Below are 18790 nucleotides of genomic sequence, written 5' to 3'. Positions count from 1 at the left end.
ACTATTAAATTTCTCTGAAATGATTGCTGGGTGAATTTACCTGTTGCTTAGATATTTTTCTTGTAAGTTTCTGATTAACATAATTTCTTATATTATACTAAAATATAATACCATAATTATGGAAATAAAAATCTATCCACAGGTTTATCTTTACAAACCACTTTCATTCTTTCCTGTCTTTTCCAAAGAAGCATATTTTTTCACAATATTGGACTTGCTTCACAAGTACAGTTTTGCATTCTCTTCTTTTTTATAAGCATCACACAAAGAGCAATTCCATTGTGATCTTTATAATGGCCAATTTTAATGGCTTCAAAATAATGATTTAGTGGACATATTATATCAGCATTCATAAATTAATGTGAGATATTGAAGTTATCTCCAGTTTACTTTTATTATCAATAATACTTAAGAAAAAAAAATTGTGTGGGATTTTAGACAACTTTTTTTTTTATCTTCATTTTATTGAGATATATTCACATACCACGCAGTCATACAAAACAAATAGTACTTTCGATTGTTTACAGTACCATTACATAGTTGTACATTCATCACCTAAATCAATCCCTGACACCTTCATTAGCACACACACAAAAATAACAAGAATAATAATTAGAGTGAAAAAGAGCAATTGAAGTAAAAAAGAACACTGGGTACCTTTGTCTGTTTGTTTCCTTCCCCTATTTTTCTAGTCATCCATCCATAAACTAGACAAAGTGGAGTGTGGTCCTTATGGCTTTCCCAATCCCATTGTCACCCCTCATAAGCTACATTTTTATACAACTGTCTTCGAGATTCATGGGTTCTGGGTTGTAGTTTCAGGTATCCACCACCAGCTACCCCAATTCTTTAGAACCTAAAAAGGGTTGTCTAAATTGTGCGTAAGAGTGCCCACCAGAGTGACCTCTCGGCTCCTTTTGGAATCTGTCTGCCACTGAAGCTTATTTCATTTCCTTTCACATCCCCCTTTTGGTCAAGAAGATGTTCTCCGTCCCACGATGCCAGGTCTACATTCCTCCCCGGGAGTCATATTCCACGTTGCCAGGGAGATTCACTCCCCTGGGTGTCTGATCCCACGTAGTGGGGAGGGCAGTGATTTCACCTTTCAAGTTGGCTTAGGTAGAGAGACAGGGCCACATCTGAGCAACAAAGAGGCATTCGGGAGGAGGCTCTTAGGCACAACCATAGGGAGGCCTAGCCTCTCCTTTGCAGCAACCGTCTTCCCAAGGGTAAAACTTATGGTAGAGAGCTCAACCCATCAAACCACCAGTTAGACAACTTTTTGTTTTGTTGGATTGCCTTGTGCATTCAGGATGTCTAACATCCCTGGCCTCCTTTTCTCCTCTTTTAGGAAATTCCATTAGAACTCCACAATTATTGAGTTAACTAAATGTTACCCACATCTTAATCCCCATTGAGAACCACTGACTTAATCAATGTTTTCCTTTATCTGGCCAAAAAACTTTTAGTTTTTCATTTGTTGTTACATAATATCTTTGAGCATTTTATTGACTTCTGATTAAATTTACATATATTGATGGTAATGTTAGATATTATGTTCATAGATTAATCAATATAGATTGGCTGATCCAGAATCACTTTTACTTTTTATTCACAGCTAACTTCAAAATAAAATTTCTCAATGAAATTGAATTATAAATACAATTCTTTTATATATGGCAATATTACTAAACATTTTTTTAAAAGAGTAGATTAATTCATAATCAAATCCCCTCTTCTCTTCCTTATACCTTTCCTCTTCAACAGATCTCACAATTTTTTTATAGCTACCTATGCTTGGCTTCAGGCACTCCTGGAGTGTGCAGAGAATCTCCTGTAGTATGGTGATTAAAACTTGGAGATGGGGACCAATATTCTGCTTTGTTAACAAGCACTCCAGATGATTCTGAAACAATAGTCCCTGACACACTTTGAGAAACACTGCCGTAGGAGGATCTTCTTTGCCTTGTCTTTCTAAGCTTTTTCTTCCTCCCTGGTTAAACTTTAGGCTAGCAATATCTAAGATTATTATCTATTTTTCTCTTTTGTTGTTTTGTCTAATTTTTTGGGGGAGGGTTGCCAATGTCCCTTCCATTTTCGGAAGATCAAATCTGGGTCTTGTTTTCTAGAACAGTATCTCACACATAGCAGGGGTTTTATAAATAATTGTTGAATGACTTTATCTTAAGTCTTTTGTTTTTTGCAATTACTAGTGTCATTTAAAAATAGGAATGGGAAAATCAGTACTCACCATCTCTGTCTTAGTCTACATTAAGTTTTTCTACAAAGAATACAGAGGAGAATCATTTTCTGTATAACCACTTAACTTTTTGTACCATACCTAATTTGCAAATCAATTCATAAACAACATTGTGTAATCAGCTGGTGAATATGGTCTCCAAATATTAACACTAAATATTGTCAGGATGTTTCCATGTCACTTTTTTGCCTCTGCTGCTGGAAAGCAGCCTTGGTGTCTAAGAAATGAGATACTTAGGAACTCCTATGCTTGCTTTATTTCTAAAACATACATTCATTGAGATGCTGTAAGTAGTACCAAGAGCCAAAAATCTCAAGATATTCATTCAGAAAGCATGTTACTACTCCAGTTTAAACTTGCCTGATATGAAACCATATTTAGTAGTGTCCATTTCCTACTCCAGGTAAGAAGTTCAACTTAAACACCAAAACTTCCTGTATCAAATAAATATTGAGCTCTTTTGAGTAGGCGTACTTTTGGAATATTTTCTAAGCCAATACCTCATTCCCTAGAACTGTACTAGATTGAATTTTATTAAGTTGTCAATTGTGAAAACTTTCTTAACACAACTGGGTGATATTTCTCTGCCTCTATTGCAGTTAGGTGAGAGGTCAGTAAGTGGGTTCTGAGCAAAAGGCAGATGTAATTTCCACTGTTTTCAGGCTTAGTCCCTCAAAAGCTCCTGTGCCGTACACTCCCTCTTTCCCCATCCAACGGTTCAACGGAGAGGAAGGTGAGGACCTAAAAGTTTGCAGAGCCCGGGAACAGCCGGTGCTGGGAGACTGCATGGAGTAATCCTTTTCCCCAACTCTCCCGCTTCTCATCTCAAATGTATATCTACCCACCATACTGTACTGTGTCTTCAGTTAGAATCAAACTTTTAATGCATAAAACTGCTGAAATTTTAAGGTTGTTTGTTGATGGAATTAGCATACTCTGCCATGGGTAATTACTATTGACTTAGCACCTTGATTGACATCCTTAATTGTTGTACTTTCATATAAATAACCTTATATGATTATTCATTAAGAGTGACTACTGGAGCTAAGTTAGTCAACTGTCTGTGGGGTGTTTGGAGTCAAATTGTTCTTTGAATCCCATTCTCTTTTTAACATTTTTGCAGACCTCTGCTCTGATCTCTTTTATTGGAGCTATTCTCATTGAAGGTTTTCTCTTAGACTTGAGCACAGTACATGACCTCCAGTTTCATTATCACATTGATGTAGGCATAACAGAATAATGTGGCATTACCCTAGGTGGTCAAAATAGTTCCTAATACATATCAAATCTTTAGAATTGCTATAAAAGAGTTGTTCAAGAATGAACAAAGTATCAAATTAAGGCATAGGATAAATCAATTATGCATTGGAAGCAATTACAGAAAGAAAAAGATTCATATTCCAAAGAAAGAGAAAACACTTTAAGCATTTAATTTATTTTGTTCAGGCTTCTATAGTTATTATTAAAAGTTATCTTGAAATATCAGGGGATGAAATAAATAGCATCCTAGTATGTTCCAACTTAACCTTCTGTGAAGAAATAGATTATATTAAATTTCATCATATTAATATGGAAAATATATCTGGTATATGTGTAGGTGTTTTATCAAAATATGGACTCTTTTCAAATGCATATGTGTTAAAAGATAAATTATTGCTATTTATTACTGTGTCAGTTTGATTCATACTTGGGGGCCCCAGTGCAGTGGCTATGTTGTATAGTATAGCACTCTTACCTCTAGAGGAAAATGATAAATGATTGAAAACATTCCATTATAATTTCAGAAAATAATTTTTCATTTTTGTCTTGCTTACTTTTACATTTGGCAGAGGCAAATACAGTCTCTTTTCTTTATTTTTTATTAATGTTTTTTGTGTTCTTCATCATTGTCATCATCACCATGGTTAACATGTATTGAGCCCTACTAAATGGCTGGCTCTGGGCTAAGAACTTTAAGTTAATTTTAGTACTATTATTATCCACATTTTACTGTGAAGGAGATTGAGATTGACAAAAGTTAATTTGCCCAAGGTCACAATATAGTTAGTGTTGGAGAAAGACTTCCACTTAGTTTTCTTTGACTAAAAAACAAGTGTCCTTTACCCAAGGTATATGCATTTTTCTTTATTAAGGATAACTGGCAGATGGGGATTGAGGCAATATTTCCAGATTGAAAAGTATATGTGTATATATTTTAATTTTATTTATACATACTCCATATCCTCCAAACATATGCTCCTTTTCCCATCCTTCTTCTATCCCCTGATAACTTCTAATCTACTTTCTTTCTTTGCAGATTTACTATTTCTAGACATCTCTTATAAGTGACGTCATAAAATATTTTTACTTAATGTGTCCTGCTTATTTCATTGAGCATAATATGTATATGTAGGAATTTTTCTATTTTATCTTAATTATCTAATTTGTTGCATATACTTGTTCATAATGTTCTTTTATAATCCTTTTTATTTCTGTAAGGTCAGTAGTAATATCGACATTTTCATTTTTGATTTTTGTTATTTGCTTCTTTTCTGTTTTTTTCTTTTCAAAACTGGCTAAAGGTTTGTCAACTTTATTGATTGTTTTAAAAGAACTATCTTAAAATTTTTCTCAGTTGTTTTTCTATTCTCTATTTCATTTATCTCTACTCTAATCTTAATTATTTCCTTCTTTCTGCTAAGTTTGGGTTTACTTTCCTCTTCTTTTGCTAGTTCAAATGTAAAGTTAGGTTATTGATTGGAGATCTTTCCTCTTTATTAATATAGGTGTTAGATATAGCTGTTGCTATAGATTTCCCTCTGAGCACTGTTTTAAGTTTTGGCATATTGAGTTTGTTTTCTTTGACTGTAAATATTTTTAAATTTCTCTTGTAATTTCTTCTTTAATTTATTGGTTATTTAAGAGTGTGCTGTTTCATTTCCACATATTTGTAAAAATTTTCTTATTTTCCTTCTGTTATTGATTCTGACTTCACTCCATTATGGTTGAAGGGGTTATTTTGTATGATTTCAATATTTTTAAATTAATTGAGACTTGGTCTAAGATATGGTCTGTCTTGGAGAATGATTCATGTGTGTTGTAAAAGAATGTGTTTTCTGCTATTGCTGGGTAAAGTGTTCTATATTTGTCTGTTACTCAGTTCCTCCATTTCTTTAATGATCTCTGTCTAGGTGTTTTATCCAGTTTTGAAAGTGGTGAGATCTCCAACTAGTATGATAGAACTATTATTCTCTTCATTTCTGTCAATATTTGCTTCATATATTTTGGGGCCTTGATGTTAGCTGCATATGTTTATAATTGTTATATCTTCTTGAATTGACCCTTTTATCCACCATGTCCTTCTTTGTCCACTGTAATGATTTTCAATTTAGAGTCTATATTGTGTGATATTAGTATAGCTACCCCAGACCTCTTCTGATTTGGATGGAATATTTTATCCATCCTTTCACTTTCAACCTGTTTGTATCTTTGTATCTAAAATAAGTCTCTTATATAAAACAACATATATGGGCTCATCCTTCTTTATACCTTTTGCCAATTTCTGCCTTTTGATTGGAAAGTTTAATCCATTTACATTTGTGGTAATTATTGATAAGGCATGACTGACCTCTGCCATTTTGCAAGTCTTATACCTTTTATTTGTCCCTCCTTTCCTCCATTACTGCCTTCCTTATTGTTTGGATGATCTTTTGTAATAAGCCATTTTGAATCACTTTGCATTTTCTTCTGTGTGGATTTTTTTAAGAAAATTTCTCTATGTTACCATGGGGATTACATTTAATATCCTAAATCTATTACAACTTAGTTTTTTTGATACCAACTTATTTTCAGTAGTCTACATATAGTCTTTTCCTATATCCCTCCATACCTCCGTTTTATGTTGCTTTTGTCACAGATTACATCTTTATATATTGTGTGCCCAGTGGCAAGGCTTTGTGCTTATTTTTTATGCATTGAAATTTTAAGGCAATTAAGAGATAAAAGACAGCATTGCAAATTCAATATGCAAAAATACTGGCATTCCTATTTACCCATATAGTTACTTATATTGGAGATTTATTTCTTCATAAAGCTTTGAGTTACTGTCTAGTTTCCTTTCCTTTCAACATATAGGACTCCCTTTAACATTTCTTGTATGGCAGGTTTAGTGGTAATGAAATCGCTCAGCTTTTGTTTAACTGGAAATATTTTAATTACCCCCTCATTTTTGAAGGACAGTTGCTGAATACATTATTATTGGAGAACAGTTTTTCTTTCAGCACTTTAAATATGACTTTCCACTGCTTCTGGCCTTCATGGTTTCCATTGCGAAACAGGATGTTAGTCTTAATAAGAATGACTTGTATGTAATGTGTCACTTCTCTCTTGTTCTTTTCAAGATTCTATCTTTGTTCTTGGCATTTGACAGTTTGATTTTAATGTGTCTCAGCATAGGTCTTTTTGGGTTCATCCTGTCTGGCATTCATTGAGCTTCTTGGATTTGTATATTTGTGTCTTATCAGATTTTGGAAGTTTTCAGTCATTATTTCTCCAGTTTTTTTTTTTTCTGTCCCTTTATCACTCTCTTCTCTTTCTAGGATTCCTCTGATACATGAATTGGTATGCCTGATGATATCCCACAGGTTTCTCAGGCTCTGTTCATTTTATTTTTCATTCTTTTTATTTCAGCTCCTCTGACTGGACAGTTTCAAGTGTGTTATATTCAATTTCACCGATCCTTTCCTCTCCCTCCTCTAATATGCTGTTGATCGCCTCTATTGAATTTTTCATTTCAATTTTTCATTGTACTTTTTAGCTCCAGACTTTCCATTTGACTCTTCTTTATAATTTCCATATCTTTATTGAAATTCTCATTTTGTTCATATATTGTGTTTCTGATTTCCTTTAGTACTTTCTCCATGTTTCAATTTAGTTCATTAATCTTATTTAAGAGAGTTAATCTAAGATCTTTCATAAGGATTCCAGAGACAGAGCTTCCTCCAGAAAAGTTTTCAAATTTATTTTTTCCTGTGACTGGGCCAGACTTTTCTCTCTTCTTGTATGTTTTTTTTTTCTAAATTTTTATTGAGAACTGGACATTCAGAACATTATGCGGTAGCAACTCTGGAAATCTGGTTCCCCCATGCCTCAGTCTATCAGACCCAGAACAAGAAACAAACAAACAAACAAACAAAAAAGAGGGAAACAAGAAAAGAAAGAGAAAAAGGAAGAAAAAAGAAAGATAAGTACTAACAAACTGACCAAATGCCAGAAAAAAAAAGTGTACTGCCTCTCCAAGTCTCTAGGTAGATGCCAATGGGAGGCCAGAAGTGGCTGCTTTCAAGGCTGAAACTGAAGCCATCATGTACACTGGTCCCTCAAGTATCCACCAGAGAGAGAGAGAGAGGGAGGGGGGGAGAGAAAGAGAGAGAGAGAGAGAGAGAGAGAGAGAGAGAGAACTGACCCAAACAAGTACCACTGGCTCTATATCCTGGTTAATAGCTGTATGTGGCCTGAAGATGCTGCTGCTATGAGGTCCTAAATGAAGGCAAGAATCTGTGCTTGGAGCTCAGTGATCTGCTGAATTAAAAAACATAGAAGACATAGAAGACAAAGAACAACCTCCCAAAGGTGGTGCAGAAGCTTTTTATATCCTGTTGGATGCTGGCAAAAGGCCAGAAGCCACTGCTATCCAGAGAGTCAGCATCTGTGCTGGTCCTTAGGGATGCCTGAGACTGACCTTCACCTCCAACAACAACTTTTGGAGGACAAGGTTTCCTCTGCTCACTCTGCCTCTAGCTGGCCACTTCCAGAATCCAGGCTGACTTTCCATAACCACCTCTGTTTCCATGGCCACTGCCCTGGGGCCAAGTAATGGGGGTTCACCACTGGTTCTTACTTTTACTTACAAAAGCTGAACTCTTGGCAGCCTCTGCCTTCGTCTGCACTCCTATAGTTTTTCTAAATGTCCATTCTAGTGCCAGAGTTACCACCTAATCAGTGATAATCCCTATTTCCAGCTCATTCATTTTCCTCAAGGAGGGAGTAATCTGTAAAACTTTCTCGTCTGCCATTTTTTTTTTTTTTTTTTAAATAAAATAAATTTATTTAAAATAAATTTAATAGCACAGAAGTTACATAGCTAGGTATTTTCTTGAATTACACTCTAATAAGTTGATGAGTACCTTAATAATGGTATGTTCATAAAATGTTTTTTTTTTTTTTTTTTAATCATCATTTTATTGAGATATATTCACATACCACGCAGTCATACAAAACAAATTGTACTTTCGATTGTTTACAGTACCATTACATAGTTGTACATTCATCACCTAAATCAATCCCTGACACCTTCATGAGCACACACACAAAAATAACAAGAATAATAATTAGAGTGAAAAAGAGCAATTGAAGTAAAAAAGAACACTAGGTACCTTTGTCTGTTTGTTTGCTTCCCCTACTTTTCTACACATCGATCCATAAACTAGACAAAGTGGAGTTTGGTCCTTATGGCATTCCCAATCCCACTGTCACCCCTCATAAGCTACATTTTTATACAACTGTCTTCGAGATTCATGGGTTCTGGGTTGTAGTTTAATAGTTTCAGGTATCCACCACCAGCTACCCCAATTCTTTAGAACCTAAAAAAGGTTGTCTAAAGTGTGCGTAAGAGTGCCCACCAGAGTGATCTCTCGGCTCGTTTTGGAATCTCTCTGCCACTGAAGCTTATTTCATTTCCTTTCACATCCCCCTTTTGGTCAAGAAGATGTTCTCCATCCCACGATGCCGGGTCTACATTCCTCCCCGGGAGTCATATTCCACGTTGCCAGGGAGATTCACTTCCCTGGGTGTCTGATCCCACGTAGGGGGGAGGGCAGTGATTTCACCTTTCAAGTTGGCTTAGCCAGAGAGAGAGGGCCACATCTGAGCAACAAAGAGGCATTCAGGAGGAGACTCTTAGGCACAAATACAGGGAGGCCTAGCCTCTCCTTTGCAGCAACCGTCTTCCCAAGGGTAAAACTTATGGTAGAGGGCTCAACCCATCAAACCACCAGTCCCCTATGTCTGTGGTCATGTTAGCAACCATGGAGGTGGGGTAGGCGAATACCCCTGCATTCTCCACAGGCTCCTCAAGGGGGCACTACATCGTTTTTTTTTTTTTTTTTTTTTTCCTTGTTTGTCTTTTTTCTTTTTTTTTTTTTTTTAACTTTCCCTTCTTTTTTCAAATCAACTGTATGAAAAAAAATGTTAAAAAGAAAACAAACATACAATAAAAGAACATTTCAAAGAGACCATAGCAAGGGAGTAAGAAAAAGACAACTAACCTAAGATAACTGCTTAACTTCCAACATGTTCCTACTTTACCCCAAGAAAGTTACATACTATAGCAACATTTCAGTGAACTTGTTCCTACTACATCCATCAGAAATTAACAGACCATAGTCATTTCTGGGCATCCCCAGAACGTTAAATAGCTTATCTGTTCTTCTTGGATTATTGTTCCCCCTTCCTTAATTGCTCTCTACTGCTAGTTCCCCTACATTCTACATTATAAACCATTTGTTTTACATTTTTCAAAGTTCACATTAGTGGTAGCATATAATATTTCTCTTTTTGTGCCTGGCTTATTTCGCTCAGCATTATGTCTTCAAGGTTCATCCATGTTGTCATATGTTTCACCAGATCGTTCCTTCTTACTGCCGCGTAGTATTCCATCGTGTGTATATACCACATTTTATTTATCCACTCATCTGTTGATGGACATTTGGGTTGTTTCCATCTCTTGGCAATTGTGAATAATGCTGCTATGAACATTGGCGTGCAGATATCTGTTCGTGTCACTGCTTTCCGATCTTCCGGGTATATCCCGAGAAGTGCAATCGCTGGATCGAATGGTAGCTCTATCTCTAGTTTTCTAAGGAACTGCCAGACTGACTTCCAGAGTGGCTGAACCATTATACAGTCCCACCAACAATGAATAAGAGTTCCAATTTCTCCACATCCCCTCCAGCATTTGTAGTTTCCTGTTTGTTTAATGGCAGCCATTCTAACCGGTGTTAGATGTTATCTCATTGTGGTCTTAATTTGCATCTCTCTAATAGCTAGTGAAGCTGAACATTTTTTCATGTGTTTCTTGGCCATTTGTATTTCCTCTTCAGAGAACTGTCTTTTCATATCTTTTGCCCATTTTATAATTGGGCTGTCTGTACTATTGTCATTGAGTTGTAGGATTTCTTTGTATATGCAAGATATCAGTCTTTTGTCAGATACATGGTTTCCAAAAATTTTTTCCCATTGAGTTGGCTGCCTCTTTACCTTTTTGAGAAATTCCTTTGAGGTGCAGAAACTTCTAAGCTTGAGGAGTTCCCATTTATCTATTTTCTCTTTTGTTGCTTGTGCTTTGGGTGTAAAGTCTAGGAAGTGGCCTCCTAATACAAGGTCTTGAAGATGTTTTCCTACATTATCTTCTAGGAGTTTAATGGTACTTTCTTTTATATTGAGATCTTTGGTCCATTTTGAGTTAATTTTTGTGTAGGGGGTGAGGTAGGGGTCCTCTTTCATTCTTTTGGATATGGATATCCAACTCTCCCAGCCCCATTTGTTGAAAAGACCATTATGGCTCAGTTCGGTGACTTTGGGGGCCTTATCAAAGATCAGTCGGCCATAGATCTGAGGGTCTATCTCTGAATTCTCAATTCGATTCCATTGATCTATATGTCTATCTTTGTGCCAGTACCATGCTGTTTTGGCAACTGTGGCTTTATAATAAGCTTCAAAGTCAGGGAGTGTAAGTCCTCCCACTTCGTTTTTCTTTTTTAAAGTGTCTTTAGCAATTCGAGGCATCTTCCCTTTCCAAATAAATTTGATAACTAGCTTTTCCAAGTCTGCAAAGTAGGTTGTTGGAATTTTGATTGGGATTGCATTGAATCTGTAGATGAGTTTGGGTAGAATTGACATCTTAATGACATTTAGCCTTCCTATCCATGAACATGGAATATTTTTCCATCTTTTAAGGTTCCCTTCTATTTCTTTTAGTAGAGTTATGTAGTTTTCTTTGTATAGGTCTTTTACATCTTTGGTTAAGTTTATTCCTAGGTACTTGATTTTTTTAGTTGCTATTGAAAATGGTATCTTTTTCTTGAGTGTCTCTTCAGTTTGTTCATTTCTAGCATATAGAAACATTACTGACTTATGTGCATTAATCTTGTATCCCGCTACTTTGCTAAATTTGTTTATTAGCTCTAGTAGGTGTATCGTTGATTTCTCAGGGTTTTCTAGATATAAGATCATATCATCTGCAAACAATGACAGTTTTACTTCTTCTTTTCCAATTTGGATGCCTTTTATTTCTTTGTCTTGCCGGATTGCCCTGGCTAGCACTTCCAGCACAATGTTGAATAACAGTGGTGACAGCGGGCATCCTTGTCTTGTTCCTGATCTTAGAGGGAAGGCTTTCAGTCTCTCACCATTGAGTACTATGCTGGCTGTGGGTTTTTCATATATGCTCTTTATCATGTTGAGGAAGTTTCCTTCAATTCCTACCTTTTGAAGTGTTTTTATCAAAAAGGGATGTTGGATTTTGTCAAATGCTTTTTCAGCATCTATTGAGATGATCAATTGATTTTTCCCTTTCGAGTTTTTAATGTGTTGTAATACATTGATTGTTTTTCTTATGTTGAACCATCCTTGCATGCCTGGAATGAACCCCACTTGGTCATGGTGTATGATTTTTTTAATGTGTCTTTGGATTCGATTTGCAAGTATTTTGTTGAGGATTTTTGCATCTATATTCATTAGGGAGATTGGCCGGTAGTTTTCCTTTTTTGTAGCATCTTTGCCTGGTTTTGGTATTAGATTGATGTTAGCTTCATAAAATGAGTTAGGTAGTGTTCCATTTTTTTTCAATGTTTTGAAAGAGTTTGAGTAAGATTGGTGTCAGTTCTTTCTGGAAAGTTTGGTAGAATTCCCCTGTGAAGCCATCTGGCCCTGGGCATTTATTTGTGGGAAGATTTTTGATGACTGATTGGATCTCTTTGGTTGTGATGGGTTGGTTGAGGTCTTCTATTTCTTCTCTGGTCAGTCTAGGTTGTTCATATGTTTCCAGGAAATTGTCCATTTCTTCTACATTATCCAGTTTGTTGCCATACAGTTGTTCATAATATCCTCTTATAATTTTTTTAATTTCTTCAGGATCTGCAGTTATGTCACCTTTTTCATTCATTATTTTGTTTATATGGGTCTTCTCTCTTTTTGATTTTGTCAGTCTAGCTAGGGGCTTGTCAATCTTGTTGATCTTCTCAAAGAACCAACTTTTGGTGATATTTATCCTTTCTATTGTTTTTTTGTTCTCTATGTCATTTATTTCTGCTTTAATCCTTGTTATTTCTTTTCTTGTACTTGGTTTAGGATTGGTTTGCTGTTCATTTTCTAGCTTCTTCAGTTGATCCATTAGTTCTTTGATTTTGGCTCTTTCTTCCTTTTTAATATATGCGTTTAGTGCTATAAATTTCCCCCTTAGCACTGCTTTTGCTGCATCCCATAGGTTTTGGTATGTTGTGTTCTCATTTTCATTCGTCTCTATATATTTAGCAATTTCTCTTGCTATTTCTTCTTTAACCCACTGATTGTTTAGGAGTGTGTTGTTTAACCTCCAGGTATTTGTGAATTTTCTAAGTCTCTGATGGTTATTGACTTCTAATTGTATTCCATTGTGGTCAGAGAATGTGCTTTGAATAATTTCAATCTTTTTAAATTTATTGAGGCTTGTTTTATGTCCCAGCATATGATCTATTCTGGAGAAAGTTCCGTGAGCACTAGAAAAGTATGTGTATCCTGTTGATTTGGGATGTAATGTCCTGTAGATGTCTGTTAAATCTAATTCATTTATCAGATTGTTTAGGTTTTCAATTTCCTTATTGGTCTTCTGTCTGGTTGATCTATCTATAGGAGAGAGTGATGTGTTGAAGTCTCCCACAATTATTGTGGAAACATCAATTGCTTCCTTTAGTTTTGCCAATGTTTCTCTCATGTATTTTGTGGCACCTTGATTGGGTGCATAGACATTTACGATTGTTATTTCTTCTTGCTGAATTGCCCCTTTTATTAGTATGTAGTGGCCTTCTTTGTCTCTCAAAACATCCCTGCATTTGAAGTCTATTTTATCTGAGATTAATATTGCTACACCTGCTTTCTTTTGGCTGTAGCTTGCATGAAATATTTTTTTCCATCCTTTCACTTTCAGTTTCTTTGTGTCCCTGTGTCTAAGATGAGTCTCTTGCATGCAACATATTGATGGTTCATTTTTTTTGATCCATTCTGCGAATCTATATCTTTTAATTGGGGAGTTTAATCCATTTACATTCAACGTTAAAACCGTGAAGGCATTTCTTGAATCGGCCATCTTATCCTTTGGATTATGTTTGCCATATTTTTCCCTCTCTCTATTAATATCCTTTATTGTACCCATACCGAATCTCTTTAGTACTGAACCTTTCTCCAAGTCTCTCTGTCCTGTCTTTGTTTCTCTGTCTGTAGGGCTCCCTTTAGTATCTCCAGTAGGGCAGGTCTCTTGTTAGCAAATTCTCTCAGCATTTCTTTGTCTGTGAAAAATTTAAGCTCTCCCTCAAATTTGAAGGAGAGCTTTGCTGGATAAAGTATTCTTGGCTGGAAATTCCTCTCACTCAGAATTTTAAATATATCGTGCCACTGCCTTCTCGCCTCCATGGTGGCTGCTGAGTAGTCACTACTTAGTCTTATGCTGTTTCCTTTGTATGTGGTGAATTGCTTTTCTCTTGCTGCTTTCAGAACTTGCTCCTTCTCTTCTATGTTTGACAGTGTGATCAGTATATGTCTCGGAGTGGGTTTTTTTGGATTTATTCTATTTGGAGTTCGCTGAGCATTTATGATTTGTGTATTTATGTTGTTTAGAAGATTTGGGAAGTTTTCCCCAACAATTTCTTTGAATACTCTTCCTAGACCTTTACCCTTTTCTTCCCCTTCTGGGACACCAATGAGTCTTATATTCGGACGTTTCATATTATCTATCATATCCCTGAGGTCCATTTCGAGTTTTTCAATTTTTTTTCCCCATTCTTTCTTTTATGTTTTCATTTTCCATTCTGTCATCTTCCAGGTCACTGATTCGTTGTTCAACTTCCTCTAGTCTTGTACTATGAGTGTCCAGAATCTTTTTAATTTGGTCAACAGTTTCTTTAATTTCCATAAGATCATCCATTTTTTTATTTAGTCTTGCAATGTCTTCTTTATGCTCTTCTAGGGTCTTCTTGATTTCCTTCATATCCTGTACTAGGGTCTCATTGTTCATCTTTAGTTCTTTGAGTAGCTGCTCTAGGTGTGTCTCTTCTGGTCTTTTGATTTGGGTGCTTGGGCTTGGGTTATCCATATCGTCTGGTTTTTTCATATGCTTTATAATTTTCTGTTGTTTTTGGCCTCGTGGCATTTGCTGACCTTGATAGGGTTCTTTTAGGGTTTGTAGACCAGTTGAAGTCCTTATCTCTAATTTATCAGATCTACAGCTTCGTGGAGTACACTTTCTCTAACTAACCAGCAGGTGGCGTCCACGAGCCACCTGTTCTCCACAAGCCAGATCTCCCCTGCTTAGCCTTTTTGGTGAGTGGGGGAGTGAGTCTTGTGGGGCCCAATTGGTGTCCCAAGCTTGCGTGTGTAGTTGGTGTTGCCTGCCCTGTATGTGGGGCGTGTTTCTGGGCAGTCGGGGAGGGGGGGTGGCCCTAACAATCAAATCTCCCTGATGATCCTAGAGTTTTAAAGCTACTGCAATAGTCTAATCCTTCAGTTCAGTCCTGCCACAGTTTGTCTCTGCCACTGACCCACAAGTCTTTGGTATTGGCGTATGGCTCCTGAGACTTGCAAGTGGGCCCCTCTTCCAGGCTGTGCACCCCGGGTCCTCTGTTGAGGGATGACTGTGCTATGTCGCAGGTGAGTGCCGTCCCCCCAGGGCAGTTCTGGGCTGCTGGGCTGTGTTGGGAGGCTCCCAGTCTGCTCAAATGATGGCTGAATGGGGCTCTGTTAATTCACACTGCTCCCCCTTCCCAGCTCTGGGACATTCAGCTGAGGTTGCAGGGAAGGCTAATGTCCACGCCCAGTTTTGTGGTGTGTGCCTGTTATTTGAAGCACTTCCGTCACACTGGGTTGTCTGGGGCAGCTCTGGGCTATGGGGCTGGCGATGGGCAGGAGTGTTTCCTGTCCACCAGGATGGTGGCTGTGAGCGGACACCCCCCTTTTCTTGGGAAGTTGTGTTGTTTAGTGAATTTTCTCAGCCACTGGATTATTGCCTTTTGTCTCAGAGCTCTCTTAGTTCTGCTCTTGACTTGACGTGCCCAAATTTCAATTCTTTGAAGCTTTCTGTATTGAGCTTCTTAGAGTAATTGTTTTAGAAAAAGCAAAAAGGATTAAAAAAAAAAAAAAAAAAAAAAAAAAAAAAAAAAAAAACAACGGCCCTCCTCAGAGATCTAATGGGTTATTGAAATGCTAATAGACAAAGCAACCAGGGCCATTAAGGAAAGGTGCCCAGGGCAGAGAGATCAGCCTTGCTTCGGGATTTGCATATGCGCCTCAAGGCCTGATCTCCGCCCTTCCCCTTTCTGTGTTCACCAGAACTCCAAAAATCCTCTGCTTTTATTTTGGAGTTTTTCGTGTTGTTTTTTTTCTATGCCTGTCTCCTCTCTGCTGGGCTGGCTGCTCTCAGAGTCTCTGGTGTCTGGCCTCAGTCTATCTATGGTTGGAGTTTGAATCAGTAGAATGAGTTTCCGGTAAGAGCAGCCACTGCAATTCTCCCTTCTCCTTCCTGGAGCTGACAGCCCCTCCTCCCCCGGGACTGAGCCTGGCAGGGAGGGGCGCGGGTCCCCTGGCCGCAAAAACTTACAGATTTCGCTGATCTCAGCAGTTCCATGTTTTCATGAGTGTTGTATGAAGTATGCCCAAAGACAGATTGCTCTGTGGTGTCCAGTCCACGCAGTTCCTGGCTTTTTACCTACTTTCCTGGAGGAGTAACTAAAACATACAGCTCACCAGTCTGCCATCTTGCTCCGCTTCCTCTCGTCTGCCATTTTGCATCCATACTCCCCCACCCCCAAACATTATTCTTGCTGAAAATTTGTGTGAAAGCTTAAAAGTAGTATTTATTAGCTATGTATTATTCTCCTTTTCATTTTCCAAATTCTAATGCAAACTATTTAGTGTTTATTAAAATTAAAGTTTCTTTATATAGGGAACCTTCTTAATAATGATTTTCTTTCCCCAAGGGGAATATTTACATAAAATATATACTGACTTGAATCCCACAGATTCATGTTCTGACTATGCTAAGTTTCAGAATAATCACTGTTCAATCTGTATTTGTTTTTTTTAATGTAAAATATTCTCTAAATTATCAGTAATTTTGATTTTGATCATGTTTTTACTCTAATAGTTATTTTTAGAAATTTTATTAAGTTTGAAAACATTAAATTATCAGTTGCCTTTTTAAAAAAAGGTGAATTTTTTTTGCACTATAATCAGAGAATGCAGACCATATGGTTCTTACTTTTTGAAATGATTGTTTTTACTTGTCATATATCAGATCATTTTTTTTTATGTCCTATTTTCATTAAAATATATATCTATTTCTTGTCGGGTACAAAGTCCTCATTCTGTGTGTAAGTGCATGGGTGCATGAGTGTGTGAGTGTGTGTGAGTAAAAGAAAGCAAGTCGTTTACAAGGGAGCATCAGAGATGCTACTGTGGATCCCTGCCTTCTCCAGAAAATACTAGAAGTCGTAGATAAAATTGAATTTTAAAAATAAAGACATATAGCTGAGTTTGAGATAAAAAAATGAAATAGTCCCTGATGATCACAAAAAAAGAGGTAAATTAAAATCAGAGTGGGATTCTTCTGAACTGATGCTGTGTTGGCTCAGAGGAATATAGTTTTGTAGTTTTGCACCTGAGTGAGGTACAAAGCTGAAACCAAGACCCTGATTAACCCAAAACGCTACTCCCTTAGTGTAAGAATGACTAGAATTACAATCCTGAGGAATCAAAATGGGACCAGGGCTTTGTGTAGGAAAGAAGTCTCCAAGGAGAATTTAATACTCCAGTCAGAGTTGCATGTGGGTATGGAGTTCAAATTTACACTACCTACATGCTGCAGGAATCCTCAAGCTAAGTAAATTTACAGACTGATCCTAATTGAGTGTAGCCCCTAGGTCAGTGGTTCTCAAACTTTTCATTCTTGGTACCCCTTTAAAGTCTTAATTTTTGAAGATCTGAGAAAGCTTTTGTTTATGTGAATTTTCTCAGTCAATATTTACAGTATTATAAATTTAAAATGAGACATTTAAATATATTTGATGAATCTATTTAAAATAAATTATCAAGTTATATGTGTGCTGGTTTGAATCTGTTAAGTACCCCATAAAAGGTTATATTCTTTTTTTAAAATCCATACGTATTTTAATCAGAAAACTAATAATGGAGTATTACCAAAATAAAAATCAAGCACATACTCAATTAACACATTCCATATTTCAGAGAATAAGAGGCATTAGGCATTCATGTAGTAAGTTTATTTACAAACATATCTAATATGTTATGTGAGTTTAATATATGAGTTTAACAGAGTTTGATCCTTATTTCAGGACTGAGCTTCTTAAAATGTTCCTTTTCATAGCTCTTTCATGGATGAATCCTTATTTCTTAAGAAGTTGGTGTCTGACTGTAAAGAAAGGTGTGACAAATCCAGATCCAAAGTACCAAGTCATCATAACTAGTAGCCACCACTTGTTTTCCACTGAAAATGGAAAATTCTTCCCAGGATCCTTCTCATAGTGGCTCCTTTGTACCACAGAGGTTGTGAACCTCCAGATGCTCTGCCCCAACATGGCACTGTTGAAGGCTCTGTGAAAAGTGCAGACACCAAGGGCAAAAGAAAATCAACTATATGCTTTTAATCTACTCTTCTGGGGGCAGACCTATTGTGGGTGGGACCTTTTGGTTAGATTATTTCCATGGAGTTGTGACCCCACCCTCTCAAGGAGAGTCTTAATTAGTTTACTGGCATCCTCTATGAGAGGATATAAGGCAGAGACATTTGAAGAGAGCTCAGAGACACTTAGAGAGAAAATGCCCAGGGACATTGTGGAGACAGCTGTTGACCAGAACCAGGGGAGAAGCTGAGATGAAATCCAGAATTTGCCTGGAGAAGCTAAGAGAGGACCCCCAGACACTTTGAGAGAAACACCCTGGGAGAAATAAGCAAGGATGCACAGGAGCTGAGAGAGAGAAGCTAAGAGATAAAGAAGTGCAGAGACATTTTGGAGAAAGCCATTTTGAAACCAGAACCAAGGAGAAGAAGGACTAGTGGACATCGCCATGTGCCTTCCATGTGACAGAGGAACCCCGGATGCCATTGGCTTTTCCTCAGAGACAGTATCTACCTCTTGATGCCTTAATTTGGACATTTTCTTGGCTTTAGGACTGTATATCTACAACCTAATAAATCCCCATGGTAAAAGCCAATCTATTTCTGATATT

General features: G+C 37.0%; 2 protein-coding genes across 3 annotated transcripts in view; one reads left to right on the top strand and one right to left on the bottom strand.

Annotated features, from left to right (window-relative positions):
• The window catches only part of ATRNL1 (attractin like 1), a 1027996-nt gene that overhangs the window by 397858 nt on the left and 611348 nt on the right, over positions 1-18790 (top strand). The window lies entirely within an intron of this gene.
• Positions 17947-18138, bottom strand: LOC119510405 (cytochrome c oxidase subunit 7C, mitochondrial-like). The gene has a single exon (XM_037804689.1). The coding sequence runs from the start codon at positions 18136-18138 to the stop codon at positions 17947-17949; it is 192 nt and encodes a 63-aa protein (XP_037660617.1).

Source organism: Choloepus didactylus, chromosome 15 (assembly GCF_015220235.1).
Source record: "Choloepus didactylus isolate mChoDid1 chromosome 15, mChoDid1.pri, whole genome shotgun sequence".
NCBI classification, from domain to species: Eukaryota; Metazoa; Chordata; class Mammalia; order Pilosa; family Megalonychidae; genus Choloepus; species Choloepus didactylus.
This window is presented reverse-complemented; position numbering and strand designations above follow the sequence as displayed.

Coding starts and splice junctions, on each gene's coding strand:
- LOC119510405 (XM_037804689.1), bottom strand. CDS start 18,138: ATGTTGGGGCAGAGCATCTGGAGGTTCACAACCTCTGTGGTACAAAGG.